Source organism: Amblyraja radiata, chromosome 22 (genome assembly GCF_010909765.2).
Source record: "Amblyraja radiata isolate CabotCenter1 chromosome 22, sAmbRad1.1.pri, whole genome shotgun sequence".
NCBI classification, from domain to species: Eukaryota; Metazoa; Chordata; class Chondrichthyes; order Rajiformes; family Rajidae; genus Amblyraja; species Amblyraja radiata.
The window spans coordinates 11,175,951-11,188,938 of record NC_045977.1 but is presented as its reverse complement, the minus strand read 5'-3'; the positions used below and the strand labels follow the sequence as shown (position 1 = coordinate 11,188,938).

The following is a 12,988-nucleotide window of genomic DNA, read 5'->3' as shown; positions in this document are numbered from 1 at the left end:
GAGTGGCTAGGATGATATTTGCCGATAATTTTAAAGGCAGAATTTGAGCTGTCAAACCAGACAGTGATGCAATCAAACAAGTATACTCTCTACCATACACCTGTAGAAATTCAAGAGTATTCATCGACACATCAAATCTCCTCGATCTTCCAAGGTGATGAGGATGGAATTTAAGTCGAGACAATCTGCTCCTGACCAAGAAGGATCTCTTCCAAAGCCAGAATTCCCTGACAGACGACAGGCGCTCCAGTATGGCCACATCTCCAGTTGAACCCTACATCCCCAGCTTCTCCCAAGAACCACTTCACTTATGTCAGGTTTTTCTATCACCCCCATGTTCTTTGACATCATTGACAGTCGTACACGATATTGGCGAGGCCATATTTGGAGTATTGGGTTCAGTTTTGGTCACACTGTAATAGGAAAGATATTGTTTAGCTGGAAATGATGCAGACAAGATTTACGAGTATGTTGCCAGGACTCGAGGGCCTGGGCTATAAGGAGAGGTTGGGCAGGCTACGACTTTATTTGTTGGAATGCAGATGAGGGGAGATCTTAAAGGTGTACATGCGAGGAATAGATGGGGCAAATGCACAGAATCTTTCATCCAGAGTAAGGGAAATCAAGAACAAGAGGTTTAAGGTGAAGGGGGATAAATTATAAAAGGATCTGAAGGCAACTTTTTTTTTACACACAAAGGATGGTAGGTATATAGAACGAGCTGCAAGAGCAGGCACGAACACAATGCCTAAAAACATTTGTACAGGTACATGGAGAGGATAGGTTTCGAGGGATATGGGCCAAACACAGGCAGGTGGGGCTAGTATAGATGGGGTATGGTGTTTGACATGGGCAAGTTGACTGAAGGGCCTGTTTCCATGCTGTATGACTATGGCTCTCTTGACTAAGGAACACAATATTGTTCTCCCTTAGAGTCCATACAAATGTATTTACAGCTATAACGGACACACAGAATACTTAGTAGCAATGTAATGTGTGTAATGTAGGTAATAATCCTCAGATTACTAATGCCTGACTTGCGCGCACCTGTACACAGATACGCACATTTGCGAGCTTGCCGAGATGGATGGGAAAGGGGTTGCTGGCTGTTGCGGGGATACAGGCATCTTTGGCCAGATAAGAATAGGGCATTATCTCCGGGCTTTCACTCCACGCCCAATTGCCACCTCCCACAACTAATTGTGCCTGTGTCAAGCAGCTTACACCCATGCACACGCACTCACTGAGTCAGCTAGTCACTCTTCCCGCATTGGCAGTCACTCTTCCTGCATCTGCTTGCTCTTCCTTCACAGCTGTTGCTGTTCATTTCCAACTTGCTAACAGTTCAGGATACCAACAATTCTCTCCGGTACAGAATCTGGTCATAATCTGGAGACTGACTGCAGTCGGTTCAGTGAAAAATGGAATATAATGGACGACCGGGAGCTCGCAGGTTGCAGGTTGGTGACCTGTTTCCGGAGCTCCCGCAACTACAGCTGCGTCCGCTGGACTGGAGGGCGGCATCTTCGGCCTGGATCGCCTCAGCGCAGAGGGAGAACAAGGAGGGAAGAGACAGAGACTAAGACTTTTGCCTCCATCACAGTGAGGAGGTGCTTGGTGAACTCACTGTGGTGGATGTTAATTTGTGTTTATTGTATTTTTTGTTATTTATTATTATTGTGTATGACTGCAGGCAACGAAATTTCGTTCAGACCGAAAGGTCTGAATGACAATAAAGGAATCTAATCTAATCTAATAATACAGTAGGACATGTTAAAAAAAAAATTGGAAGTATTAATTGGATATTAAAGACATTATTTGGATTACCAAGCAATAGGCTGGAAAATCTGTTAGTCTGGCATCAAAGTATTAATTGTCAAATTGGCCGAAGTGCCAATTATCTGTGTACGGAAAAAATACATACCTGTTCTTCTATTAAGTATAATACATTGTATTCTCCTGACTCATTGTAATCAATGGAACAGAATAACTCCCACAAGAATCTTATTGTCAAATACAGACATATCAGTCTACAATCAGTTAAGCTGATTCTCACTATATTCAGATAGTCAGTTTAACTGATGGAATAACCAAAATAGTAGACTTCTGGAGCAAGCCTAGAATATAGGCTAAACACCACAACTGTGCTCCTGACCACAGCCAACCTCTGAACCGAATTAGAGATCTTAAGTCTATATACAAATTTGCTCTAAGGTACTTTTTGCATATCATGAATTAGACATAATGAGAGTGATAAATTAGGGAACACCGTTGCCTGGACTGAGTTGATTATAACAACTCGATTTCAATTGGGAACCAGAGAACCACTTGTCACTTAGGAAATTGCCAAGCAGAAAAAAAAAAGCTGTCTTGCTTTAAAAAAAAGTTTAGGGAAAAGAATAGTTTTCATGCCACTTTCCAGCAGTAATTAAATACCATTATCTCTTAAAAACGCAGCTGTTTTAACCGTGTGGCCATTAAAATTAACAAGCAATTGCTTCCATTGATACTTGTGCAATGATAAGTTTATTAACCAATGTACAATTGAGTCTTTAGTATTTTTTAGCTTGTAGTAACAATTTTAAAAAAAATGATTGCTGTAGAAAGACCCTTATTTTTGAAAATCCTGTAGGAAAAACAGTTATTGTGTGTCTGAAACACTCTAACCGCTAGCCTTGGCCTAATGCAGGATGTATTTAGCAGCGCAAGCAGCAACAGTGGGGAGGGAGAGTTGAAGTTTTGGCTCATCGGAACAGGAAATGGGAGAAGGCAAGTGTGTTACGTTTTGGAGAGGGATAGATGGAAAGAACAAAATGGAATGTTTGTGAAATGGTATAGACCAAAGGTGTCACAGCTCCTAAGTCATAGGAGCAAAAATAGGCCCATCAAGTAGACTCTGCTGTTCAATTATAGCTGATCTATCTTTTCTTCTCAACCCTTCTCCTGCCTTCTCCCTGTAACCTTTGACATCCTTACTAATCAAGAGCTTGTCAATCTCTTTAAACACACCCAATGATTTGTCCTCCACAGCCTTCTGTGGCAATGAATTCCACAGATTCACCATCCTCTGGTTAAAGAAATTCCTCGTCTCCTTTCTAATGGTATGTCCTTTTATTCTGATTCCGTGCCTTATGGTCCTAGATTTTCCCATTAGCACAAACATCTTCTCCACATCTACTTTTTCCCAGGCCTTTTACCTTTCGTTAAGTTTCAATGAGGTCCTCACTCATCCTTCTAAACTCCAGGAAATAGTGGCCCAGAGCCACCAAACACTCATCATACATTAACCCACTCATTCCTGGGATCATTCTTGTAAACCACGGGACCACTCCAACAGCAGAACATCCCTCCTTCTATATGGGGCCCAAAACTGCTCATAATACTCCAAATGCAGTCTGACTAGTGCCTTATAAAACCTTAGTATTACATTCCCTGTTTTTATATTCTAGTCCTCTAAGTGAATGTTTTTGCCTAGATTTCATTTGCCTTCCTTACTACCGATTCAACTTGCAAATTAATCTTTTGGGAATCCAGTCCCTTTGCGCCTGAAATTTCAGAATCTTCTCCACATTTAGAAAACAGTCTACACCTTTATCTTACTACCAAAGTGCATGAGCACATACTTTGCTACTCTGTATTTCATCTGCCTCTTCATGCCAACCTGTCCAAGTCTTCTGCGGATGGGTTAGTTACAGATACAGTTAGACGGTCATATCCGATTTCATCTTCTCCCTCTCTGAATTTGGTCATTACCTCCTTTACCTTAAGGAGGTTCCTTTAATTTAAGGACCCTAATCATATCCGGTTCGTCACACAACACCAAATCCAGAACAGCCTTTTCCTAATAGGCTGTTTCCTCTACACTACCTGCTCCTCCAATTTCTACCCCTTGCTCTCTTGAATTTCTGGCACGTGTCTTTTGCTGTGAAGATTGACACAATTAAGAGTATTCAATTCATCTGTCGTTTATTTATTCCCCATTACTACTTCCCCAGCGTCATTTCCCAGTGTTCCAATATCCATTCCTGCCTCTTTTACTCTTTATATATCTGAAAAAACTAAAGCTATCCTCTTTTATATCATTGGCCAGCTTAACTTCATATTTCATTGTTTTTCCCCTTATTGCCTTTCTTGTTACCCGTTAGCTTTCCACTAATCTTTGCAATATTATATGCCTTATCTATTAATTTTATGCTGTCTTTAACTTCCTTCCAGCCACGGTCGCCTCATTATCCACTTAGAATCTTTCTTCCGCTTTAGTTCCTGTCTTGCGAATTACTTCCAGAAACTCCTGCCATTGTTGCTCCACTGTCATTCATGCTTGGGCCTCCTTTCCAATTAATTTTAGCCAGCTCCTCCCTCATGCCTCTGTTATTACCTTGACTCAACAGTTATACGGTCATATCCGATTTCATCTTCTCCCTCTCTGAATTTGGTCACTACCTCCTTTACCTTAAGGAGGTTCCTTTACCTCAAGGTCCCTAATCAAATCCGGTTCGTCAGACAACACCAAATCCAGAACAGCCTTTTCCTAATAGGCTCAATCACAAGGTGGCAAAGTAATAATTACTTTTTTAAAAAGCAGTTGCGCAAAATGTTCCAGAAACAGAAGGGGGAAGAGTCGAGGGTTTACCAGTAGTGGTTACATTTAATATTACATTTTGAGTGATCTAGCAAGCTTAATCAGAAGATGGGGTGCTATTCCATTGGACAGAGTCAACAAATATAGGAGGTTGAACACAGGCACCAGAGTGAGAGTAAAAAAAGTGGCTTGGAAAAATGGTCAACCAATCTGCATTTGGTTGCTCAAATATAGAGACCATATATAGATTAAAGAAGAGGATGGAGATAGGCCTTTGGCTCACTGAGTCCACGCTGGCTATTGATCACCTGTTGACACAAGTCTCTGTTACCCCACTATCGCATCCACTCCCCACACATTAAGAGCAATTTGTTAACCTACAAATCTGCAAATCTTTTGCACGTGGAAGGAAACATGGGTATCCGGAAGAAACCCATGTGGTCACTTGCAATCTCTACAGGCAACACCCAAAGTCATGATCGCACCTTTGTCTCTCAAGACAGCTGCTCTAACAGCTGCGCCACTTTGCCGAAAGTGCGAAGATGAAATGCTCTACACTGAAAGCAATATGGCACGATTACCACCAAAAACTGGGCATCAAATACAAGAATGGGAAAATTATGTTGCAGCTCTACAAGATACTGGAATATTTGTATGGTTCTGGCGGCCATACATTAAATTTTTTGCGTATTTTTCATTCATCTGTTCAATATCTCTCTATATCACGTTTCCCTTTCCCCTGACTCTCACTCTGGAGGGTCTCAACCCGAAATGTCACCCATTCCTTTTCTCCAGAAATGTCGTCTGACCCGCTGAGTTACACCAGTTTTTTTTGTGTCTATCTTCAGTTTAAACCAGCATCTGCATTTTCGTCTTATGTAGGAAGGGTCTGGTTCCACTAGAGTGCAAGGAGAGACTCGATAAGCCCTTTGGTCCAGCTTGTACAACCTGACCAATTTACCTACCAGGATCGGTCCCATTTTCTATGATGTAACGGTCATTTTCATGCTGTAATTGTTCCCACTTTGATCGCTTTCTCTGACCGTTGCACATACTCAGTGTGAGAAAAATTTGCTCATTAGGTACCTTTTAGATCTTCCCCTTTATCTCAGATCTGTGCCCACTAGTTTTAGACTCTCACGCCCAGAGCCAAACACTGACCATTCAACTTATCAATACCCTTCATGATTCTGTATGTCTCTGTAAGGTCACCCAAGCCTTCTACAGTCCAAGGGGAATGTTGCAGCATACCACGTCTCTACAAATAACCCCAGATCTCCAGTCATGGAAACATCCCGGTGAATCTATACTACACCCTTCCCATATATTGACATCAATAGATTAACAAGACTTAGAAACAGACAATCGGTGTAGGAGTAGGCCATTCGAGCCAGCATCGCCATTCAATATGATCATAATCCACAATCAGTACCCCGTTCCTGTCTTCTCCTCATATCCCTCGATTCCATGAGCCCCAACAGCTCTATAACTCTCTTTTGAATGCATCCAGTGAATCGGCCTCCACTGCCTTCTCAGGCAGAGAATTCCACAGGTTCACAACTCTCTGGGTGAAAAAGTTTTTCCTCATCTCAGTTCTAAATGGCCTTGTGGCCCCTGGTACAGGACACCCCGAACATCGGGAACATGTTTCCTGCCTCTAGCGTGTCCAATCCCTTAATAATTTTATATGTTTCTATAAGAATCCCTGTCATCCTTCTAAATTCCAGTGAATACCAGCCCAGTCGTTCCAATCTTTCAACATATGACAGTCCCGACATCCCGGGAATTAACCTCCTGAACCTACATTGCACTCCTTCAATAGCAAGGATGTCCATCCTCAAATTATGAGACCAAACCTGCACACGATACTCCAGGTGTCAGCTCACCAGGGTCCTGTACAACTGCAGAAGGACCTCTTGGCTCCCATACTCAAATCCACTCATTATGAAGGCAAACAAGCCATTAGCTTTCTTCACTGCCTGCTGTACCTGCATGCTTACGTTTAGTGACTGATGTACAAGGGCACACAGTTCTCATTGTACTTCCCATGTTCCTAACCCGACACCACTCAGATAATAATCTGCCTTCCTGTTCTTGCCACCAAAGTGGATAACCTCACATTTATCCACATTATACTGCATCTGCCATGCATCCGCTAACTCGCCCAACCTGTCCAAGTCACCCTGCATCCTCATAGCATCTTCTTCACAGTTCACACTGCCACCCAGCTTTGTGTTACCTGCAAATTTGCTAATGTTACTTTTAATTCCTTCATCTAAATCACTATACAGTGCATTCAGAATGTATTCAGACCCAGTCACTTTTTCCACATTTTGTTACGTTACAGCCTTATTTTAAAATTGATTAAATTCATTTTTTAAATCATCAGTCTACACACAATACTCCAGAATGAAGAAGCAAAAACAGGTGTTTAGAAATTTTTGCAAAGTAATTAAAAATAAATAACTGAAATATCACATTTACATAAGTATTCAGACCCTTTACTCAGTACTTTGCTGAGGCACCTTTGGCAGCAATTACAGCCTCAAGTCTTCTTGGGTTATGATGATACTAGCTTGGCACACCTGTATTTGAGTAATTCCTCCCCTTCTTCTCTACAGATCCTCTCAAGCTCTGTCAGGTTGGATGGAGAGCGTCGATGCAGTTTTTTCAGGTCCCTCCAGAGATGTTCGATCGGATTCAAGTCCGGGCTCTCGCTGGGCCACTGAAGGGCATTCACTGACTTGTCACGAAGCCACTCCTATGTTGTCTTGGCTGTGTGCTTAGGGTCGTTGTCGTGTTGGAAGGTGAACCTCCACCCCAGTCTGAGGTCCAGAACGCTCTGGAGCAGGTTTTCATCAATGGTCGCTCTGTACTTTGCTCCCTTCATCTTTCCCTTGATCCAGACTAGTCTCCCAGTTCTTGCTGCTGAAAAACATCCCCACAGCATGATGCTGCCACCACCATGCTTCACCAGTATTGGCCAGGTGTGAGCGGTGCCTGGTTTCCTCCAGACGTCACGCTTGGCATTCAGGCCAGAGTTCATTCGTGGTTTCATCAGACCAGAGAATCTTGTTTCTCATGGTCTGAGAGTTCTTTAGGTGCCTTTTGGCAAACTCCAAGCGGGCTGTCATGTACCTTTTACTGAGAAGTGGTTTCCGTCTGGCCACTGTACCATAAAGGCCTGATTGGTGGAGTGCTGCAGATATAGTTGTCCTTCTGGAAGGTTCTCCCATCTCCACAGAGGAACTCTGTCAGAATGACCATCGGGTCACCTCCCTGACCATGGCCCTCTCTTCCGATTGCTCAGTTTGGCCGGGCGGCCAGCTCTATGAAGAGTCCTGGTGGTTCCAAAGTTCTTCCATTTAAGAATGACGGAGGCCACTGTGCTCTTCCGGACCTGTAATGCTGCAGAAATTGTTTTATACTCTTCCCCAGATCTGTGTCTCAACACAATCCTATCTCGGAGGTCTACAGATAATTTCTTCGTCTTCATGACTTGGTTTTTGCTCTGACATGCACTGTCAACTGTGGGACCTTACATAGACAGGTGTGTGCCTTTCCAAATCATGTCCAATCAATTTAATTTCCCACTGGTGGATTCCAATCAAGTTGTAGGAACATCTCAAGGATAATCAATGGAAACAGGATGAACCTAAGCTCAATTTTGACTGTCATAGCAAAGGGTCTGAATACTTATGTAACTGATATTTCAGTTATTTATTTTTAATTACTTTGCAAAAAATTCTAAACACCTGTTTTTGCTTTTCATTCTGGGGCATTATGTGTAGATTGATGATTAAAAAAAAAGACTTTAATTAATTTTAAAATAAGGCTGTAACTAACAAAATGTGGAAAAAGTGAAGGGGTCTGAATACTTTCTGAATGCACTGTATATTGTAAATAGCTGCAGTCCCAGAACCGAGCCTTGCGGCACCCCACTAGTCACTGCCTGCCATTCTGATAGGGACCTACTTTTTGTTTCCTGTTTGCCAACCAATTTTCCATAGATTAATGACTTCATCTAGATACCTAAATGCAGTGTCTGTTTCTACCAGGCAATAGGCTGCAAATTCTTAAGGGGCTGTCCCACTTGGGCAACCTAATCCGCGAGTTCTGGCGAGTTTGCCCTCGACTCGTACCATGATCGACACGAGGTCGTAGGTCTTTGTAACTATCCTTCATGCTCGAGAGTAGTCCCCGTGTACTCGAGGCCTCGTCGCGGCGTATTTGCCAACATGTTGAAAAATGCCCGCGTGTAAAAAAAGGTCGCCATGGAAAAAGAAAAAAGAAAAAAAAAGATGCTTTTTTTACTCGTAGGTTTAGTCGTAGTAGGTCGGCATGTTAGTCATAGGTAATCAAGGGTAGTCGAAGGTAGTCGTAGATAGTCTTCATCATAGTCAAAGGGAGGTTGACTTCACTCTTCACTATTCGGTGTCCAATTTTCCCCGAAGTTAGTCGTAGCTAGTCTTCAACATAGTCGAAGGAGGTCTTCAACAAGACATTTTTTCCAAACTCACCTAAACGTGCCAATTAGGTCGCCCAAGTAGGACAGACCCTTAAGTTGTTCAGTGAAGAAATATTTCAACTTCTCTAATCTTATTACCAAATTAACAAATCTATGTCCTAGTTATTGTCCTCTGTTGAGATATAAAGCTCTCACCCTCTTTCATCCAAACCAAGGAGAGGATAGGATTCCCCTTATCTTCACCTTCCACCCCAGCATCCTCCAGTCACCTTCTTGGTCTCCCAATTACTTTATTATACAATTAAATTGCAACTCCTTCATTCTTGTTTACATGAAAGACGAATCAAGCCAATCTATCCTCTCTAGCACTGGAGTCATTCTCACCAATCTCCACCACTGCCTCTCCAACACCATAACATTATTTCTGTTACCTGATGATTAGAGTTTTACACAATCTAGCTGAGACTTAACTGATATTTTGTGCAATTCTAGTATGGTTGTTTATTCTCAGCCCTATATGTAATAAAAGTATGTTGTCTCCACATCCACCTGTCCAGCTTCCTTCAGCGACCTGCGAATATGCACTTCAAGGTCCCTTGCCTTCTCTATAGATCTCAACTACTCCAACATTTGTCAAGTAATTCTTTGCTTTACTTGGCTTCTGAAAATGCACGAACTTGCACCTCTCCAGACTGAATTTCATCAACTATTCCGGTGTCAAATTAACTGGTCCACTAATAACTTTCAACAATCTCGAACAATGACAATACTACCACAAGCAAACTTCTTAAATGTGGAGGACACAAGTCTAATAATATAAAGCATAATAAATTAAAGCTTATGTTAACCAATGAATTTAGTGAAGTTTTGCATCCTATGCTTGTCTAACCTGATTTAAGATCAGAGTAATATTGCTTTTAAACAAAGGTACAGCATTAAAAGAGTTACTGTCCTCTGGTGGAATGTCTCTAGACAAAGTGAACTGGTAAATGATAGCTGGGGCCAGTTTTATTTCTTCCTTTGCTTTTATTAAGATTGTCAACTGTCTATTGCTGCCCTGGGTGGCTGGATTTCACAACGTTTTGTCTTGCTGTGATTCCCTGGCCGTATGCTGACAACTACAATGCAGATTCCAAGCCAGGTCAGAACAATGGAACAACATTGACTTCAATGGCAAATCTAGGCTAGCAAGTGTGGAGGCAAAAGGTACCGTTTTTAAAAACAAATATCAATTTAGTCTACTGCTGCTAATTATTGCTCAGTATTTTGTGACTTTAATTATTTTACATTAAAAAGTCATCCTTAAAATTGAGACTTGGGGAAGTGCAGATGTGAGGAGACTGTGCACTAATGTTTCAGTGGGTCAAATCATTGAGCAATACCCAGCACATTGCATTTGTAAAAGTAAAGATCACATTACAGATCCCAGCATTTCAGTTTCTTCACAATAGGCAGAAAGTGCTATAACATCGACAATGAAATGTCTTCAGGGGAAAATGTTTATGATAGAACAAATCTAATTAGCATAGCCGTGCTTACAGGTTCAGTCATCATAATATCTTAAGGGTGGAGTTGTTAATTGTTTCAGCTGGCGGGAGATAAAAGAACAACGAACCATCCATAAAACAAACTTAATTTTAGCATTAAACTGTGGGTTGAAGAAAGCCAATTTGCTCAAGTAGGTTACCAGTAAATATCTTCAATGCAATTATATTTGCCAAAGAAAAAGGAGCAGCACCAACATTTTATACAAAAATAATTTATACTACTTAACATGCTCATTAAATTTTGAAATGATCCCACTTCCGAGTTTCCACTCCCAAAAATACTTCAATAAAATTGCATTGTATGTGATTCCAAGCCACCAGATGGACGCCTGGTTCACCCTCCAAAAGACTCTACAATGTACAACTTACTATGTGCAAGGCCATGGTGGAATGTCCCCGGGGCAGGACCCGTGACAATTGCATCCGTTGATACGGCTGATTTTGGTGCAGAGTCTGAGCCTAAGGTTAAAACTGTAGGGAATGTAAAGTGCATAGGAATAATGCCTGGCATCATCCCGAGTGAGGCTTGGCTCAGAGTTGCTGACGTTATTTTCTGGTTTGTTGTATTAAAGGAAGGTGACAGAAGGCTCATAGATGGAGAACTTGCAAGCAATGCTGCTCCTGTGGTAGCCTGTAAAGACTAAGGAGAAAAAAAATCAAAATAAATGCCCATTTGAAATCATATTTAAAATTTTAAACATTAAAGCTATACTTTAACTTGAGTTATTTATTTTCAAGTTGAAAACACAAGCAATGCCAGTGCATTTTATTTTGCATTACAGCAACTGAAACAAAATATTGAGACACTAATATTTCTACATAGGTAAATAAAGGACACCAATTATAAAACGTTGCTTACATCTTAAAACAGCCGAGTACAAAATGTTACTCTTTTTACATCTTGTGAAAATACCATCAGAATGTGGACTTTTTACACACAATGCCACATTGAACGGGCATTATTTCCCATTAAGCGTGTAGGGAAGGAACAGCAAATGCTGGTTCACATCGAGGATAGTTAACTCCAGAATAAATCTGTTTAATATTCACACTGAGGCTTGAATACATCAGCCAAAATAATCTAGTCCATTGCACAATTACACTTGGTCCATCACACAATTAAGAATTAGATCTCTCAGCAAAAGCTTAAAGTCAAGGAATATGGGGATGAAGTGAAAGGGGCTGCGTGGGGGTGGGGGAGAGAAAAAAAGGGATCCAGGATCCAGGTCAAGGGTCAGACACAGCCCGCTAAGTAGATGTTTTGTCAACACCAGCTCCGTTTTCTTTGATTTAGGTTGAATCAGCATCCTGTTCTGAAAGCAATGTGATTAAAACAAAAGCACAGCCACAAATGGGAACCATAGATGCCGCCTCACCCGCTGAGTTTCTCCAGCATTTTTATCTACCTAGCCACAAATGGGAATGTTCTTGGTTATTCTTCACATTTGCACCACTTGTGCTACAATTTGCTGTGTTCACCCACCCAAGCACCGCAAACTTAAGTAATAAACATCTATTTTGGATCTTCCATTGTATATAATAGCAAAAATAAAGGGCAAGGAAGTACCAGGAGTGAAGATTTTAATTATGGAAAGACAGCAGAGTAGGAGAACTGAACTTGAGGAGTGTGAAATGTTTTTTTCAAAAAGGGGAAACCCTGGCAGGCTTTTAATGAAAGGAATCTTCAGATGGTAATCCCTTGTAATATGGTCACTGATATCTTTCTATCTGTGTTACCTCAAAAAGACTAGTTTGTCAACGCAAACTATAAAGGGCTAGCATTACTTTTATTTCTGATTCGGAACTGTTACGGAAAAAAAAATAGCTTGAATTAATCTTGATTGCTTTTATTAAAATTTTAAATGCTCTCGCAAAATCTCTTCTGCTAACCAACATTTATTTTTACCCTTTTAGGCAAACTAGATTATTTCCTTCAGAGTAGTTTGAAAGTCCAATTCAAGCTCCCCTTGCACATGACAAAAATTCCAAAGTCACATCCCTTTCAAACAGAAGTGAATAATTACATCCAAAGTTTAATGGCACAAAGAACCACAGTTTTTCTTTCCATCAAATCAAATATAATCTTGAAAGTCAAATTCAGCAGTGCATACATATAGTGTGAACTAAAATAAAGCAATTTAATCCATACTAAATATTGGAAACATGAGTTCAACAGTATTATTGTACACAAAATATGAACTAGCATGATGACTAAACGTTCTCAGTTGCAGAGATCAGTTTGATCCATTCACTGATACAGTTCAGCACCAGAACATTTAGTGGACCCTTACAGAATAGGTAAAAATATCAGTAAAACATGACTGAGTGAACATTAAATATTGAGCAAATATTGCATTTTCTTTGATTGCTGAAAATATATACACACTTTAA

General features: G+C 40.9%; 1 protein-coding gene across 5 annotated transcripts in view; it reads right to left on the bottom strand.

Moving 5' to 3' along the window:
* Positions 1–12,988, bottom strand: part of ubn1 (ubinuclein 1) — a 75,741-nt gene that overhangs the window by 4,900 nt on the left and 57,853 nt on the right. For all 5 annotated transcript variants that reach the window (XM_033040389.1, XM_033040391.1, XM_033040390.1 and 2 more), the window contains one exon: positions 10,967–11,237. In XM_033040389.1, coding sequence (XP_032896280.1) covers positions 10,967–11,237 — 271 coding nt within the window. The remainder of the gene's footprint in view (positions 1–10,966; positions 11,238–12,988) is intronic.